General features: G+C 48.9%; 1 protein-coding gene across 1 annotated transcript in view; it reads left to right on the top strand.

Moving 5' to 3' along the window:
- The window catches only part of HK2 (hexokinase 2), a 59,066-nt gene extending 41,925 nt beyond the window's left edge, over window positions 1-17,141 (top strand). The window contains exons 8-18 of the mRNA XM_058550838.1: window positions 2,255-2,410; window positions 3,740-3,973; window positions 5,578-5,882; window positions 7,257-7,405; window positions 7,661-7,780; window positions 11,277-11,372; window positions 11,835-11,934; window positions 12,032-12,215; window positions 13,148-13,303; window positions 14,566-14,799; window positions 16,670-17,141. Of these exons, the coding sequence (XP_058406821.1) occupies window positions 2,255-2,410; window positions 3,740-3,973; window positions 5,578-5,882; window positions 7,257-7,405; window positions 7,661-7,780; window positions 11,277-11,372; window positions 11,835-11,934; window positions 12,032-12,215; window positions 13,148-13,303; window positions 14,566-14,799; window positions 16,670-16,814 (1,879 nt within the window). The 3' untranslated portion in view covers window positions 16,815-17,141. The remainder of the gene's footprint in view (window positions 1-2,254; window positions 2,411-3,739; window positions 3,974-5,577; window positions 5,883-7,256; window positions 7,406-7,660; window positions 7,781-11,276; window positions 11,373-11,834; window positions 11,935-12,031; window positions 12,216-13,147; window positions 13,304-14,565; window positions 14,800-16,669) is intronic.
- The last annotated feature ends 706 nt before the right edge of the window (window positions 17,142-17,847 follow it).

Raw genomic sequence — 17,847 nt, 5'->3', positions numbered from 1 at the left:
AAGCAGAGTCTTTGCTTCCTCAAAGCATGGTTAAGTCACAAGCTTCTCTCACATGTTGAAACGTGAGTCCAATTACTTGTAACTTTCATAGGGACCTACTGGCTATGTCTGCCATGGCTGGTGAGAAGTTTATGGACTGAAAAGTCACTCATTCAATGCCTGCCTCCATGAATGAGGCACACCCAAGCCATTCCAAGGAGCCATATGTCCTTTGAAGTGTCAGAAGACAGAATTGCCAACCCAGCCTTGGCACCATGCCACTGGCTTAGCCTTAGACAAATCAAAGACTGGGAGGACATGTACCAGAGTGTCAGCTGTGGGAGTGCTGAAGTCATTGTTGGACTCAAGCGGGAACTTTTTTTCACTCTTTATATGTTTCTAAATAAAAATTTTCCAAATGTTGACTGAAATAAAGTGTTTTTAAAAACTGGAATAGAGGGGCCAGCCCAGTGGCGCAGCAGTTAAGTGCATGAGCTCCGCTGCGGCAGCCCGGGGTTCGCAGGTTCAGATCCCAGGTGCACACCGACGCACCACTTGTCAAGCCATGCTGTGGCGGCGTCCCATATAAAGTAGAGGAAGATGGGCACGGATGTTAGCCCAGGGCCAATCTTCCTCAGCAAAAAGAGGAGGATTGGCATCGGATGTTAGCTCAGGGCTGATCTTCCTCACACAAAAAAACTGGAATAGAAACTTATAAGTTGCCCGCACTTCAGAGCCGCACTGGCCCCCCTCCCTTGTCTCCCATAGAACCAGCTATTTCGGAGAAGGTGCGGTTGCAGACACATGAGTTCCTAACTGTTGAAGCCGGGCTGTCTCCCGAGTGTGCCCCTGCTGGTGCTTAAGCACTTTAAAGGCACTCTGCTCAAGCAGTTTTGCCAGCTCTCCACTTGGCTCCAGTTCTGCCTTACCTGGCCTTGGGTCTTGAGGAAGTCACTTCCTGAGAGCCTGGCTTCCTCTCTTGTAGATTACACCAGGTGATGATGGACTCTCTTCCACACCCTTGGTCTAGACCTTCTTGGGGAAGCCCGGCCTTATTAGTCCCCACAGCCCCTGGGTGCCTCCTCTTCCTTGGACCTGGATCCTTTCTGATACACCAAGAAAGGGCCTTCTTTGCCAGAAAGAATTGTAAAGGCTTGATTTCTTCTGTCACCTGGTGTGAGCCAGATGGACTGTCTTCTAAAGAAAACAGTGTCACCTAGTGTTGAAAAAATAAATTACCTAACTGCCCACTCAGCTTGGGTGCCCGCCTCTGCCTTTCCAAAATATGCCTTTATCTTGTCACCTGCCTGCTCGGAAACTTCCAACATGTCTGGCTCCCAGATTCCCGAGACCACCTGACATTTAGAGCTCCTTCTCATCTGTCCCAACTTGCCTGTCTAATCTTGCCCATCGCTCCTGGCCCTGGGTTGTTTTCATAGGAATCCACAAGAGGCCCTGCAAGGGGAGGGGCAGTGTGAGGTGAGTTGCTGGGCCTGTGCCCCAAATTTAATCAGGTTGATCTTTTTCTCTTGTAAATAAATATTGAGGTTCTACATAAGCTTTCTTCCCCCCTGCAATATAAGCATCTTTTATTTCATCTGAGATGTAGTTCACAGATAGAATTTGTGTAGAAAGCTTTCATTTTCAGAAAGCATTTTCTTGCTAGAGAAATTTTTTTTTTTTTTTTTTTTTTTTTGGTGAGGAAGATCAGCCCTGAGCTAACATCTGATGCCAATCCTCCTCTTTTTACCAAGGAAGATTGGCCCTGGGCTAACATCCGTGCCCATCTTCCTCTACTTTATATGGGATGCTGCCACAGCATGGCCTGACAAGTGGTGCATTGGTGCACGCCCGGGATCCGAACCTATGAACCCCAGGCCGCCAAAGTGGAGCACGTGCACTTAGCCGCTGTGCCACCGGGCTGGCCCCGAGAAAAATTTTTAAAAATCGCTACTCTACATGTAACCTACTTTACTTCAGATTCAGGCTGTTTCAGAATGTTCCACATTCCCTGGCTGTTTAGTTTGGCTGTTAAAGGACCATCCTTCTCCATGGTTCAAGGCCCACCCGCCTGTAGAGACAGCCCAAGCTCCTCAGCTCCTCCAGCCCCTCCTAAGCTGTCACTTCTCCACACACCTCGTTGCTCGTCAGTGCCACACAAGTTCACATTAATTGTGCATCAGCCTCACATGTATACATGTCGCCTCCACAGAGAAGTTATGAGTTTATTGACAGCAGGGACTTTATTTATTTTTTGGTCTGTATCTCCTTGCAGGTTTGAGAAGATGATCAGTGGGATGTACATGGGGGAACTGGTGAGGCTTATCCTGGTGAAGATGGCCAAGGAGGAGCTGCTTTTCAGGGGGAACCTCAGCCCGGAACTCCTTGCCACTGGCCGCTTTGAGACCAAAGACGTTTCAGAAATTGAAGGGTAAGCTTCCGGGTCCCTCTCTGTTCACTGGGTCCCCAGAAGAGTTGGCAGGCAGTTGGGGAATGAAGAAGGGGTGCTGGCACTTGACCCTTCATGAGTGGACAGCAAGAAGTCCTTGCCCAATGTGGGCTGTGGCAGGCCTGTGGCTTGACTTTGCTTACCAGATAGTCTCCACTCTCTTCCGTTTGGAGCATGCTAACTACCAAGGTGACTCACAGTGCTGGGAAGGATTGGCGTTCCTGCCTGGCATGGCGGAGGGCGGGGAGGGCTTGGCTTACTACTGCTGAAGGTTCCAGTGGGCCCCTTCATGACTCACTTCCATCTACTTCTTTCCCTTCCCCTGAAGCTCTGACATTTCATTCTCTATTGGTGATTCTCCAAAGAGGCTCTATCCTGATTCTTGCATCGTAACAGGAAAATATGTCCTTGGATGTCCCCGAGATTTACCCATTTAGTTCCAACAAGTAGAGCTGAGGCCTGCATTTTCACAGAGCGGCAGGGGTAGGAGTGAAGAGGGTCTAATTTTTGTTTTTCGGTTAACAATACGCAAAGAGTTGGGCCTAGTTTCCTGTTTTGAGACTTCCACTTGTTGCTTGGGGAGGCCCTTTGTTTCAGGGACCGATGGTGGAGAGGAGGTGATTTTGGTGCTGAAGGGAGCAGTGAAACTGTTCAAATGACTTGAAGTGGAAACTCTTGAGGGAGCTGTGCCTACTTGTTCACTCTGAGGGGATGAAAGTCCTTTTTGTGAGGCATCTAGTTCCCCTAAGAAGAGTGCTAATCCCATAGCATGAGCCCTTTGTCACCGTCCTTAGCACAAGTGAAAGCAGTGCGCACTGGGTTGTGAAATGCAGGAGACTCTGACTGCTGTACACAGAGCAACAGGGCGGGCCCCACGCTGGGCTCACAGTCAGAGGTGATTGTGGCAGGGACACACGTTCTCTTTACCCCAAGCAAACAAAGCACAAACTCACACCCACACAACTCAGTGCACAAAGCCCAGAGAACAAGGCCTTCTCCTTATATATTCTGTGTGTAAGAAATACTAGTTCTACTCACTGGGGAAAAAGGGGCAGCTGAAGCACTGTGTGTGTGTGTGTGTCTGTGTGTCTGTGTCTGTGTGTCTGGGAGAGGAACCTCAGGTTGGCTCTGTTGTGTTTTCCGCCTCCTTGTTCTACCCCCCATAGGTGGGCAGAGTGAAGCAAGTGTCTGCCCCCAGTGGGAGATGGTGTATGCTGGAGCTGAGGGGTTACCTTCTGAACCCACACACCACTCTCCCACTGGCCACAGTGGGTTGGACATGTGCCTACATGCTGTCTTTCTATTTCCCAGGGACAAGGATGGCATCCAGAAGGCCCGTGAGGTCCTGGTGCGGCTGGGCATGGACCCGACACAGGAGGACTGCGTGGCCACTCACCGGATCTGCCAGATCGTGTCCACGCGCTCAGCCAGTCTGTGCGCCGCCACCCTGGCGGCTGTGCTGCAGCGTATCAAGGAGAACAAGGGCGAGGAGCGGCTGCGCTCCACCATTGGGGTCGATGGCTCCGTCTACAAGAAACACCCCCAGTGAGTCGGTGTTTGGGGACCCATAGTGACTTGGAGTCCCCTGACAGGCTCGAGAGAGACCCCAGTGACTCTATGGGCCAATTCCATTTTGTGTTCTGGGGTGGTAGAAATGGACCGTGGAGTTGAAGGTCTCTGGAGAATAAAATGTTCCCAGCCTGGCAAGGGGGAGCTGGGAGGGTGTTGTCCTTGGCACGGGTGGAAGCGATTTCCGAAGGCTGCCGATGACTGGGGCTCTACTCAGAGCTCTCCTGGCCACTGGGGGCTCTTTTGCCTCCCACTTGTTTGGGAGTTAGTGTTTCTCTCTACTTGTTTCTTTGAGTCTCTCATGATTCTTTTTTTTTTTTTTTTTTTTTGTGAGGAGATCAGCCCTGTGCTAACATCTGCCAATCCTCCTCTTTTTTTTTTTTTTTTTTTTGCTGAGGAAGACGGCCCTGGGCTAACATCTGTGCCCATCTTCCTCCATTTTATATGGGACGCCTCCACAGCATGGCTTGCCAAGCAGTGCGTCGGTGCGTGCCCGGGATCCGAACCAGCGAACCCCGGGCCGCCGCTGCGGAGCGCGCGCACTTAACCGCTTGCGCCACCGGGCCGGCCCCTCTCATGATTCTTGATGGTCCCTTCAGGTGCTGTGTCCTCTGCCAGGGGCCCCCCAACCCAGTGGGTTACCAGTCTCTCTGGCTGACCTGGGCATTGAATTAATCCTGCTCTGCCCTCCACGTTTTGATCATAAGTGCCAAACTAATCAAATTTCAGTTGGGACCTGGAAGATATCTCTCTATTGTGCCCACTTATTGTCCCATCATTTTCACCTAATATGAGTGCCAGGTCGGTGGGCCTTCATTAACTGAATTGGTTGATGTAGAGGGTCTCGGCCCTACCATTCCCTAGTCTCCTACTCCAGTGCTTCAAAAACGTCGCAGGGCACATGAATCCCCTGGGGATCTTGTTGAGAGGCAGATTCTGATTCAGAAGGTCTGAGTTCAGCCTGAGATCCTTTATGTTGAACAGCCCCCTGTGATGCTGCTGGCCCACAGACCACACTTGGAGTAGTGAGGCCCTGGGGACCATGGCTCAAAGCAGCCACCACCTGAGAATTTCTGGCTGAACACAACTGTTGTCTTTAGCTGTTGAGATATCTTTGGGATCATTGGCAGAAATTGGCCAAAAAATGGCCAAAATCCAGAAGAGCATTTCTACTTTTTCTGTTTTGGGTCTTTTCCAGGCAGCATCTAAAGGAATGAGTGATGAAACATGAAAGTAGTTGGTGTCAGAATCACCTGATTCCATTGGGCTCCAGCAAAGAGGCTGGTACATTGGGCAGAGGAGCTCTGGCCTGTGGGAAGAGGAGGTCTTGTGTGACCATATGCAGGGGACAGTGGCTTCCTGGAAGCGTCCTTTCCTTTCAGCAGAAATTGAACCCCAGCCAGTGTGGTCACAGTTGAATGTCTAAGCTTTTATACAGTGACCCCTGAATTGGGAAAGAGTGGGGAGAGGATGTCCAGGGCAGCATCTGCACCTGCAGGTGCCTCCAGATGTTCCCCAACCCTTTGCACCATTGACCTAATTGTGAACACCCATCTCTTACCTCACCTCGGTGACTGCAGTTTCGCCAAACGTCTTCAGAAGACTGTGCGGCGCCTGGTGCCCAACTGCGACATCCGCTTCCTCTGCTCCGAGGACGGCAGTGGCAAGGGGGCAGCCATGGTGACGGCAGTGGCTTACCGGCTGGCCTACCAACACCGAGCCCGCCTGAAGACCCTGGAGCCTCTGAAGCTGAGCCACGAGCAGCTGCTAGAGGTCAAGAGGAGGATGAAGGTAGAAATGGAGCGAGGTCTGAGCAAGGAGACTCATGCCAGTGCCCCCGTCAAGATGCTACCCACCTATGTGTGTGCCACCCCTGATGGCACAGGTATGTGGCAGGGCCGCCACCCAGCACAGCACGCTGGGTCTTTGTCCTGATATTGATGCTCCGGAAGGACTCCCTCAGCCTTAGCCTTGGATATTTGGACCAGAATGTTTCTTCAGCTACAGTAGTAGGGAATTCTAGTGTCCAGTAAGCTCAACCAAGGCATTTCTCTGCTAAAAACTGAACGGTAATGATAGTAAATACTTATTGAATATTTACTATGTGTCTGACACTTCTCTCAGCATTTTATACATATTAATTCATTTAATCTTTAACTGTTAATGGAGATTAGTAGTTCATTTTGTTTATTAACAAACTATTGTGTTTGGCACAAAACTGAGGCACAGAGAAATTCAGAAACTTGCCCAAGTTCACACAGCTAGAAAATGGCAGAGCTGGGATTCAAACCCAGGAATTTTGGTTCCAGGGCCAGGTCTTATAAGCCCTAGGTCAGGGGTTGGCAAACTAAAGCCCATGGGCTAAATCTGGCCCACCGCCTGTCTTTGTAAATCAAGTTTTATTAGTACATGGCCATGCCCATTTGTCTATGTATTATTTATGGCTGGTTTGCATTACCATGGCAAAGTTGTGTGGTTGCAGCAGAGACTACGGCTCACAAAGCCTAAAATGTTTTCTGCCTAGCCCTTTGCAGAAAAAGATTGCTAATCCCTGGTCTGGGTCTTAAACCTAAGAAGTGGAGGTCTTTTCCTATTCAGAGAAAACAATCATTGAACAGGCCATTGTAGCACATTTGGTACAGGTTCTAGAGGTAGAGATGGGGACTTGGTCCCTGCTCTACCCTCTCCTGGCGGTGTGGCCCTGAGCAAGTGACTCAGCCTTGCTCAGCCACGTCTTGTTCCACCATCAGAAGGGAACACAATGCCTCCCTCTCAGGGCTGCCTGAAGGTTGTCTGAGGACTGTGTATGAGACACGTAGCACATTGATTGCCCAACAAAGGAGACTTTTCTAATCCAAAAAGATATCCCTTCAATTTTCTTCAAAGAGTAGGACTGTGCTGTTCCTTCTCTATTCTAGAACCTAACATAAGGTGGCCTTTGATTTAGCATGAATGGTGTATTTGGATACTTTTGAGTTTACTGTATCACCATTTCCCGTGTTCTGCAGAGCTCATTGTGATTTCTGGGACCTCAACACTTGAACTCATTTGAGAACCACTAAGGAGCCAGCAGGTCCCTGGTCCTGGGATCTTATTTTCTTTACCATTAGGTGGAGCTCACAGTCCATCATCCCCGAGGTTGTCAAGGGGCTCCCAGGAGAGCTCTCCCTTAGAGGAAGGCCCTTTAGGCTGTCACTCTTTGCTGTGGTGAAGTGGTGATGATGCCCCAACTCATCATGTTCTCGGGTTTATTTTCCAGAGAAAGGTGACTTCCTGGCCTTGGACCTTGGCGGTACCAATTTCCGGGTCCTGCTGGTGCGCGTGCGGAATGGGAAGCGGCGTGGAGTGGAGATGCACAACAAGATCTACTCTATCCCACAGGATATCATGCACGGCACAGGGGACGAGGTGAGGCAGGCTGGCAGTACAGGAGGGGACCCCAGTAGACACCCACTTCTCACCTGGGAGGACAGCGCTTTCTCTGTTCACCCATGGTCCCGGGGAAGGCTAGGGGGGCCAGGGCCCTGGCCTGGTCTTTAATCAGGCGTGTGCCTGAGCTTGCATTTCTCCTGGGTGGAGCTCTCAAGCTCGCGCTCAGGCCCTGCCAGGGGCAGCCTGCCCTGACCAGGGCCCCCTCCCTCAGAGCCCAACTTCTCCCTGCAGCTCTTCGACCACATCGTCCAGTGCATCGCCGACTTCCTTGAGTACATGGGCATGAAGGGCGTGTCCCTGCCCCTGGGTTTCACCTTCTCCTTCCCCTGCCAGCAGAACAGACTGGACGAGGTAACAGTGCCTTCCTGGAGGGCTCTCCTAGGGGCTTTATTGACTCTAAACCAGCCAGAGTTTGGAGCAGAGGAGGAAGTCGAGCTGAGAGGAGCAAAAGAAAGGCATGAGTGACCAGTTGTGGGAGGGCGCTGTTGATGGGAGTGAGTAAGTCAGAGCTGGTGGAGGTTAAGTAGGTAACAATCTTTGGTATGATGATGATGCTTCTAATCAAAATATTAACAACTAACATTTTTTAAGAACTTTATGCCAGCTACTATTCTAGGCTTCCTATGTGCATTATCTCATTTAACCCTCAGAGCAACCATATAAGGTAGGTGTTTGTACCCGTTTTGCAGAAAGAAAAACAAGGTCTACAGAGATGCCAAGTATCTTGCACCAGATCATACAGCTTGGGAGTGGCCAAGCCACAGTTAGAGTTCCAGTTTCCTGACACCTCAGCCCATGCTCTCAATTAGCTCACCTGCTCCTGAGGCCCTTGTTTTGGGCTCAGGACATTTTCGTTCCCCTCTTATTTTTAGATGCCCTGGTGCTTCTCTAGTCACATCTTGGCTTTTCATTCCCTTTCAACTTGCCTTGGATGAAGGAAGTGGGTGGGTGAAGATCCGGTGCTCCCAGGTATTCTGGACGTGGGTGTGTTGAGAAGTGTAGGAGAGCTGAGTAGGTGATGCTTGGGCTTGTGCTGGGTTGACAATTGGTATATTAGGTGTCAGGATACTGTTACTTAAGCAGTTGCTCCTCTGTGTCTCAATCGGTCATCTAGAAGCTTACATGCAGGGTTCAAGTGGACAGTGTGCTGTGGACGGAGAGGCCAGGGTCTAGAGGCATGGCTCCTGCTTTAGATGCTCACAAACAAACTGGACTGACGGAGGAAGCTCAGAAAAGCCAGAGCTGCTGTTTGGAATGTGGCACCAATGGGATGCTGGAGCCCTGAGGACGTGCAGGGTGATGTTATTCTGAGCACATCCCTGGAGGGCATGAGGGAGACTTGGATCATCCAAGTCAGAAGAGTGAGTTGATGGGGAAGAAAGGCAGGAAGGCCTGGCAGTGTGGAGGGGGCATGTAGGAGGACCACAGGGTCCCTGGAACGGCAACCCTCATGTTGCTCAGCTGAGTTTTGTAAACGCCTCCTGCTCCTTCCCTCTGAGAGTTAAATTCACCATGTGTACTAGTACAGTTAAGGTTTGGGTATGTCCTGCAATGAAGGGGATGTCCTGTACTGCCTCATCAGTATTTCCCAGCACCTGTTAACCTTTGTCCAGTGTTACCAGTCCAGGGTTGCTCTTATCTTTTCCAATTTCTTCGTCTCAACACATTATTTTTTTCAGTGTCAATGCATTGGGTTTTCAAAGTCTTCTCATTTGGCAAAGGGAATTATCAAACACGGATAAATATTTATGTGATATTTAATGAAATATTACTTACTATAACAAAGACATTAGAAACAAACCTAATTGTTCAACAGAAATAGTAAATTATGAACCATTCACTGTCTCATATCAGCTACTAGTTCTTTGGAAGAAATTTCAATGACATGGGAAAATATTGGTGGTACAACTAAAATAATTTTTTAAAGAAAAGTATAATCTCTATAATATAGAAACATCCAAAAAATGCAATTAATAGGAAGATAAAAATGTAACACTCCAGTGTATATACTTCCAGGTTGTTCCCACTGAAATATTTTTAAAAAGACACCATCTTTTCATGTCAACATATATATATCTTTGTATATTTATCACGTGGCCCCAAGACACGTTAACTGTTTCTGCCTGAATTATAAGATTCCAGATCATCATTTTAGGTTTTATTCTTTTTTTTTTTTTTTTTTTTGTGAGGAAGATCAGCCCTGAGCTAACATCCATGCTAATCCTCCTCTTTTTGCTGAGGAAGACCAGCTCTGAGCTAACATCTATTGCCAATCCTCCTCCTTTGTTCCCCAAAGCCCCAGTAGATAGTTGTATGTCATAGTTGCACATCCTTCTAGTTGCTGTATGTGGGACGCGGCCTCAGCATGGCCAGAGAAGCGGTGCGTCAGTGCGCGCCTGGGATCCGAACCCGGGCTGCCAGTAGCGGAGCACGCGCACTTAACCGCTAAGCCACGGGGCCAGCGCAGGTTTTAATCTATATGTTCTAAGTTTCCATAAGGACCATGTGTTCAGTCTAGAATTGTAAAAATTAAGAGCAAATGAAACAGAAGCTGGGTTCTACCTGTTGTTCTAACTCTCTGTAAGCCAGGTTCTGCTCTGGTGAGATCATCCTGTTGATGGGAAAACCAGCAGGTGCTGAGGCCTGAAGGCCTCAAGCCGCCTTGATTAGCTGGTGGTTTTGGGCAAGTCTCCCAGGCTGTTGAGGCCTCTCCTCATCTTATTATTAAGGACCACCTGCAATAGTGTTATTTACACATTCTGCAAACTTGAAAGTGCCCAATACAAAATTTCATCAGAGCCATAAAGCTAATTTGTGGACAGGAAAGTTGGGTGGAGATAAGCACACAGTTGTTGGATGTAGGTGTGTAAACCCAGACACTGCCAGATTGTACTTTGTTTTTTCAAGTTGCCCAGGTTTTGAACACAGTATGACACATCAGGTTGACTTGTGATACCAAACTCCTGGGCCATGAAATGCCAAGATGATGGGCATGAACAACCGAACAAGGCCTGGAGGAACCACACAAATGGGTGGATAGTGAGCACACAGCCCATTTATGGACTTTGGCCTCTCGGGAAGGGGGCCCGGGAGTCCTTGACACTCATTCCTTGAGGGCTGTGGCAAAGAGGGAATCAGGGAACACAACCTGGAACATTCCTCCCATGTTCAAAGCCACCGTGTGTCTGCTCCTCAAGGGCCTCGTGACATGGCGAAGGGCCGCACTGAAGATGAGGGGGCTTGGGGACTCCAGGGTGCTTGCAGCGCTTCCCTCACTGGAGTGGTGGGGAAGCCTAGATGTCACGCCAACTATAGGCAGGGCGCTTGTTCACTCCATACTGGAGTTTGAAAATTAAGAGACTCACACTGACCCCTCTGATGTAAATATAGGGCAGGGACAGGGCAAACTGCTTTTCCCAGTGAAGGAAACAAGCGTGTGGAACTCAGTTCCTGGCAGGGGCAGTTGTGTGGCGCTCATGAGCCCATCCATTGGAGTCGGCGGGCCTGGGGGGGCATCCTGCTCCTCTTCTTCAAGCCACGGGCCTTGGGCAAGTTACTTCAAAGCTGCAGTTACCTGTAAAATTGGCCTGCTAATGATAAATATTTCACAAGGTTGCTGTGAGGATTAAATGATGTAACACATGGGATGTGCTTAGCCCGGTGCCTGGTGCACTGTAGCACTCAGTAAATTCAAGCAAGTGGAATAGGTTTCGAATCATTCGTGGGTGAGATGATTGGCTATTAAAGGGAATCTATAACCTGTGAGGTTGAGAACTAGGCACACAGCCAGCCCCTGGGAATGATACCTTCTCTGATACCCTCATATGCACTTGTGTGCGATTTTTAGAGCATCCTGCTCAAGTGGACTAAAGGCTTCAAGGCGTCCGGCTGCGAGGGCGAGGACGTGGTCACCCTGCTGAAGGAAGCCATCCACCGGCGCGAGGTGGGAGCGACGTGGCCTGAGGCCTGAAACGATCTGTGTTCAGAAAGTGGGGGAGATGTTGAGGGCAGGGTGTTGGTTGAGGGGAGAATTAACTTAGTCCTCCAGCAATTCTTGAGTGTCTGCTGGGTGTCAAGCCCTACTCTTGGCAGTGGAGATTCCAGAATGACCACAACAAACTCTTGTTCTATAAACAAACCCATGAGCTAATGTCAGGTGCTATAGAGCTGTGAAGGAAAATGAAGTTGGGTGAGTGGGCTGGGGAAGGACATGCTTTTTTAAATAGCATAACCAGGGAAGGCCTCTGAGGGGGTGACATTTGAGCAGAGACCTGAGTGAAAAGAGAGAATGAACATTGCCGTATAAGATAAGTTTTCTGTACATATATAAATCTCCCTTGCAAGTATCCAAAGGGAGAATATTGTGGTTCATTTGTGGACTGGGGATCTGCTTTTGCCCTCTCAGGAATTTGACCTGGACGTGGTCGCTGTGGTGAACGACACGGTTGGGACTATGATGACCTGTGGCTATGAAGACCCTCACTGTGAAGTCGGCCTCATTGTTGGTAAGGACCCGGGCTGTCCCTCCTGCATGGGGACCCACGACCTTGGATGGGTGGGAGGACATGCTGGGTGAGGCCCTGACGTCTCCGTGATTGGCAGGCACGGGGAGCAACGCCTGCTACATGGAGGAGATGCGGAACGTGGAGCTGGTGGAAGGGGAAGAGGGGCGGATGTGTGTCAACACGGAGTGGGGGGCCTTCGGGGATAACGGATGCCTAGACGACTTCTGTACGGAATTTGATGTGGCTGTGGATGAGCTTTCCCTCAACCCTGGCAAACAGAGGTAGGCACCCAAGTGCGTGTGGGCCCTGGTATGTGTATCCCAGAACTGGACAGTGACGAGTGAGGAGAGTCTGTACAACAGCAAATCCCAGGATGCTCATTCTCTAGAGATGTTAATAACGAGATTTCCTTGGAATTGGTTTCTGTCAGATACCTCTGGAATGTTCTGGGTTAAGTCCTTTTTCCCCCTGCTGGACTGGACACTTTCAAATTCCAGTTTGGAAAACAAATCACAGCAGTTATATTGCAAGGAGAATTTCATAAAGGGTATTGGTTACATGGGTTTTAGAGGGATGAAAAGACAAAAAGGAGACACCGAGGAGCACAGAGTCAATATGTGTAAGAAGCAGCCACCCCCCAGGACTGGGAGAACAGGCAGGGGAGAGAGAGTTAAAACCTAGGTCTGGGACTGTGAGGAAAAACACATACCCGGTTGAACCACTTGCTCCCAAAATACGCTCAAACCACTGAGTAGTCACGTTCAGTTCTAGTGGCTGGACAGGATCTCCAGCTGGCACTAGTTACTTGAGTGATAATGATTAGGTTGAAGAGAAAGCATGCCAAATGCCTACTAAAGTTAAGGATTAAGACTCGGCATCCTACCCTTCTCCTGGAAGTGTGGTGGGGTGTGGATTCCTTCTTGAGGAGTCAGGAATAAGCCTTGGAAGGGAAATGAGCCCAGAAGGTGGGGCCAACCCCCGGGAACCCTGTGAGCCTCAGGCACTGTGGTCAGCTTCAACAAAGCCTGTGGCTCAGCATGTGGACACCAGGAATCCTGCCCAAGTGAATCAAGTAGCATTTCCTTTCCCACCAAGAGGAATCCACATGCCCTCTACTTTCTAATGCATTAGGTGGGACTGAGCTGGTCTGTCCTGTCTCAGAACATCCCACCAGCTGCCTACTTAACCTCCACAAACATTATCCACATTGCAGGTTCGAGAAAATGATGAGTGGCATGTACTTGGGCGAGATTGTCCGTAACATCCTCATCGATTTCACCAAGCGTGGGCTGCTCTTCCGTGGCCGCATCTCAGAGCGGCTCAAGACAAGGGGAATCTTTGAAACCAAGTTCCTGTCTCAGATTGAGAGGTGAGAATTCAGGGCCCAGGTTAGGGTGGGCCTGTGTCCTCCTTTTCATGGTCAGGCGAGCTGAAGGATTTCCATAGCTCCAGTAAGATCAGGGTGTGCCCTATGTAAAGGTTAGTTTAGTAGCTAACACATTCATATGTATAGTGTTTATTTAAAGTACCTTATGGAGAGTTGGCATTTTAGGGGAAACATATAATGTTCTCATGAAAAATCATGCTAATCTGGCATGAGCCCATACAAAGTAATATTGTTGGTTTTTAGACCAAATATCAAGGTTGGAAAGATACCTGCTCATAAGATGCAAATTGGAATGCACAGAGGAGGATAACCTATGAAAGTACTTATGCTTCACTGGAAGGTTCTTCTTAACTGCTGGCTGCAGTAATAAGGCAACTGAGATTGAGTGAAGGTGGCATGTCAGGCAATGCAGAAACAGGCCATGCAGTGGACGGCTCATTAAAGTAAAGCTTCCCCCTCCAGTCTAATGGTGGAGAAGTCAGCTCCAAATTAGAATGGTGAATTTCAGAGCCCCTTAAAAATTAATGCTGTGTCATTCCTCAGGTGTATAGAAAAACAGGGGCTGGACGATTGCCATAAGTGGAGCCCTAGGCTGTCTGCACCAGTGACTAGCAAGAATATGTTCTACCATGTCTGTTTATGTGCGAGAAGATGATTCCAGGCTTCTCAGATAATTCTCTATATAATAGGGTTCATTTTCTCCCTACAGTTTTGTTAACATTTGTTTCATAAATAGTGCACAAGTAGATTTCAGACCAGCCCGGAGGGGCAGTAGAAATAGAATGGGATTGAATGTTGGTTGGTGATGCTTGTCCTGCTGACCCGTGAGCAGCAATGAGAGAAGGGACATGGACCAGCTTTGCAACTGCCACATACAAGCATTGTCTTGTCTTTATTATTTCCGACTGAGTGGAAGACAGAGACAGTGCATTTCCTTTTGTTTTGAGTATCGGTTTTGGGTAGTAATGCCCGACCTCGCCTGGGCAAAGTGGAATAGGGTGCTGTTTCTTCATATTCCTGTCATGCTCAGGAAGAGTCTGTGTGGTCCAGTGGGATGAGCGCTGGTTCCTGAACTCAGTTCAAGAACGAGAGCCACCTCGCAGGGCAGTGGCCTTTACATCTAGCTTCCCGATGGCCAGGCCCCACGGAACCTCTCCTGAGAAAAGAGCCAGGCCCCTGGAGGGCTGAGCCACCAGCCCCTCTTGGCACATGACTGACCACTTGATGTCTCCCTCCTGCTCCAGTGACTGCCTGGCCCTGCAGCAGGTCCGCGCCATCTTGCAGCACCTGGGGCTCGAGAGCACCTGTGACGACAGCATCATCGTCAAGGAGGTGTGCACCGTGGTGGCGCAGCGGGCAGCCCAGCTCTGTGGTGCAGGCATGGCGGCTGTGGTGGATAAAATACGAGAAAACCGTGGGCTGGACACCCTCAAAGTGACAGTGGGCGTGGACGGGACCCTCTACAAGCTACATCCTCAGTGAGTGCCTGACAACCCTCCGTCCTGACAACCCTCCGTAGCCATCTTTCTCTCTCCATCTCTTTGTTCCTTCCTTGTTTTCCCTTATCTCTCTCCACTTTAGAGCAAATAATCAGGCATTCCAGAATGTATATAATGTGTATACTTAGATTAAAGATTAATAACCAGAGGTAGACTGGTGTTCCCCACCAGCTCGGAGCCCCCTGTGAGCCCCTCCCCAATTGCACCCCTATCTCTTCCTGCCAGGGGTAAGTGCTCTGGTGACGCCATCCTTTCTCCCCATGTATCTAGGAATGCATCTGCATTGTTTAGTTTTACTTAGTTTTGAACTTGCCATGAGGGGAATCATATGACATCTCTTCTTTTGTGATTGGCTTTTCTCACACAGCATTTATGGTTTTAAGATGCATCCGCATTGAAGTATGCACCTGTAGTTCATTAATTTTCAGGGCTGTATAGCGTACCTTCGAATGAGTATACTATAGTTTATTGTATTGCTAATGGATATTTGGGTTATTTTTAGGTTTTGACTATTTCAAACAGTGCTCCTGTGAACATTCTAGTGAATGTATGCTGGAACTCTGGAGCAAGATTTTTTCTCCAGTCTAGAGTGGGGACTGGCAGACTACAGCCACAGCTGTTTTCGTGAATAAAGTTTTCCTGGGATGCAGCCATGCCCACTCGTTGACGTATTGTCTATGGCTGCTTTCAGCCACGATGGCAGAGTAGTCACAACAGACTACAGGGGCCGCAAAACTGAAAATATCTACTGTCTGGCCCTTTATAGAAAAAGTTCCCCCCTTACTCCCTAGTATGAAAGTACTGAATTCTCTTTTCTTTTACTCTTTTCTCTGTCTTTCTCCATCTGTCTTCTCCTGTCTCTCCTCTCATCACCATTTCTCTTCCCTCTTCTCCACTCATTTGCATTTGTCTTGAACAAATTATTTTGAAGTCAGGAAGTGCCCCAATCTCTTTCCCTTGAAAGCTTTTCAGCTCAAAGTTAAAAGAATAGAGCTGTGTCCCTGGCCTGGGCACCGGAATGAGGATGGGGGGACTCCTCCATTGAATTCTTACCTGCTCTCACCATGATGATGTCAAGGAGCTAAGAGACTTGCCCAGAGTCTACATAGTTAGTGAAAAGAGTGGACCTCGAAAAGTTCCAAGTCCCTTTTCTTGATGATTAGTGTCCCTGTGAAATAGGAGCCTCAGTCCCAGATGAGGATTGGGGGGGGACAAGCCGGGCCATGGCACTGGGGCTTGGTTTCGCGGGTGGGGAGGGGCATCCGGACACTGCTGTGTTGGGGCAGATGGTGACCATCTCTTTCTCTAGTGCTCGTGTACCATATTGAAAAGATCTGTGATCACCGTAGTGTCCCAACAGCAGCCCCCTAAGCCTGCTCCTTTTGCCATTAATGCATTTTGGATTAGACATGCGTCTCATGTGAGTCAATACCTGTGGAAAATAAAACATCATATGCGTCAGGCTTGGTCTTTTCCTGCGGAGTTTACGAACAGGTTATATACACTTCTGCAAGGCACACTGTGGCATCCAGGACTGCTGAGTTTCTCTTTCATTGATTGGTTTTAAGAGCACAATTTCCCAGACTCTCTGACAGTTGTCCCACAGTTGAATCTTAGCTCCCCACTCTCCTGCCATGACATAGAATCTGGGCATGTTGCTAGCCTCTCCAAGCCTTGGTTTTCTGATACACAATGCATAGTAAGCGCTTAATACATGGTAGCTGTCATCCTCTTCCTCAGCTTAATTATTCCTGGGTTTCCAGCATCACTTCTTAGGGTCTCATCTCCAAGGACACAAATCAATCATGACTAAGGTGTTTTTTCTGTGTCTTCCTCCCGACTTTTCCAGCTTTGCCAAAGTCATGCGTGAGACGGTGAAGGACCTGGCTCCAAAATGTGACGTGTCCTTCCTGGAGTCAGAGGATGGCAGCGGGAAGGGGGCGGCTCTCATCACTGCTGTGGCCTGCCGCATCCGCGAGGCTGGGCAGCGATAGAGTCCCTGAAATCAGAAGGGACTTCCTCCGGTTCCCCCTCTTCCCTGCTTTAAATTATAAGATGCCAACCTCGATGTCAGAGACAGACCCCTTAGCTTTTCCTTGGCAGAGAGGACCCTATCGGATTGGGTTTTATCTCGGTGTGTACTCAACTGTAGAGTTCGGTGCCCAAGCCTTGGTCTTCCTGAGATCAATACAGTTTGAAGTAACGATTTGCTCACACCCATCACAACCGTTTCCATTGGTTCTCTTAAAACTTAAAACAAATTGAACCTTTAGTAATCCCCTTGGCCAAATTCCACAACCCTGTGTAATCCTACAGGGGACACAGGGGACAATAATGAAAACATAACAGTTGCTTCACCTGGGACCCTGAACGCACCATTTCTAGGTGGAGGGTGTCCCCCAGCACGGAGGTTGATACTGTTTCTCCTCTCAGAGATTTGGGAAGTCTCCACTAACTTGAGCCTGATTCTCCCACAGCAGAAGGTGGGGGAAGGAGGGGGGCAATGGAGGGACTAGCCATGTGGCAGCCCCTCTTCAACCTCATCTACAAGATATGCCCAGGGGGTTCTGGTGGATGCTCTTCCTGGAATGAAAGCATGCTGAGTCTGAGCAAGCAAAACCAAAGCCACGAGTTGATACTTCCTGCCGAGTGGGCTTGTCACATCTCCTTGTGGGTTCATGAGTCATCCATGAGCAACAGACCTCTAGGGGAGGGGGAACTTTTTGGTCCGTTTTAAAAATTTTTACTGCAGAAGTGGAAACACTGTATTTTCATTTTAACTCATGTTTGAAATTTATTTAGCTCATGAAGTACATCTGCTCCTTCATCTTGATACTGTATGTAATGATCAATTGTATGTTATGTATTTATATGTGAATTTGTTATGTATATAGATACACAGGGTCTCTTCAGACTCGGCCTCACTAGTAGATCAGTGTAGTTAAAGGACGGAAGGTGAAGATACTGAGTGGTTGCTAAAAATACCTCATTCGCCTGCGGGAAGAGAAGGGAATCCTCTTCAGGGTG

Source organism: Diceros bicornis, chromosome 12 (genome assembly GCF_020826845.1).
Source record: "Diceros bicornis minor isolate mBicDic1 chromosome 12, mDicBic1.mat.cur, whole genome shotgun sequence".
Classification (NCBI taxonomy): domain Eukaryota; kingdom Metazoa; phylum Chordata; class Mammalia; order Perissodactyla; family Rhinocerotidae; genus Diceros; species Diceros bicornis.
This window is presented reverse-complemented; position numbering and strand designations above follow the sequence as displayed.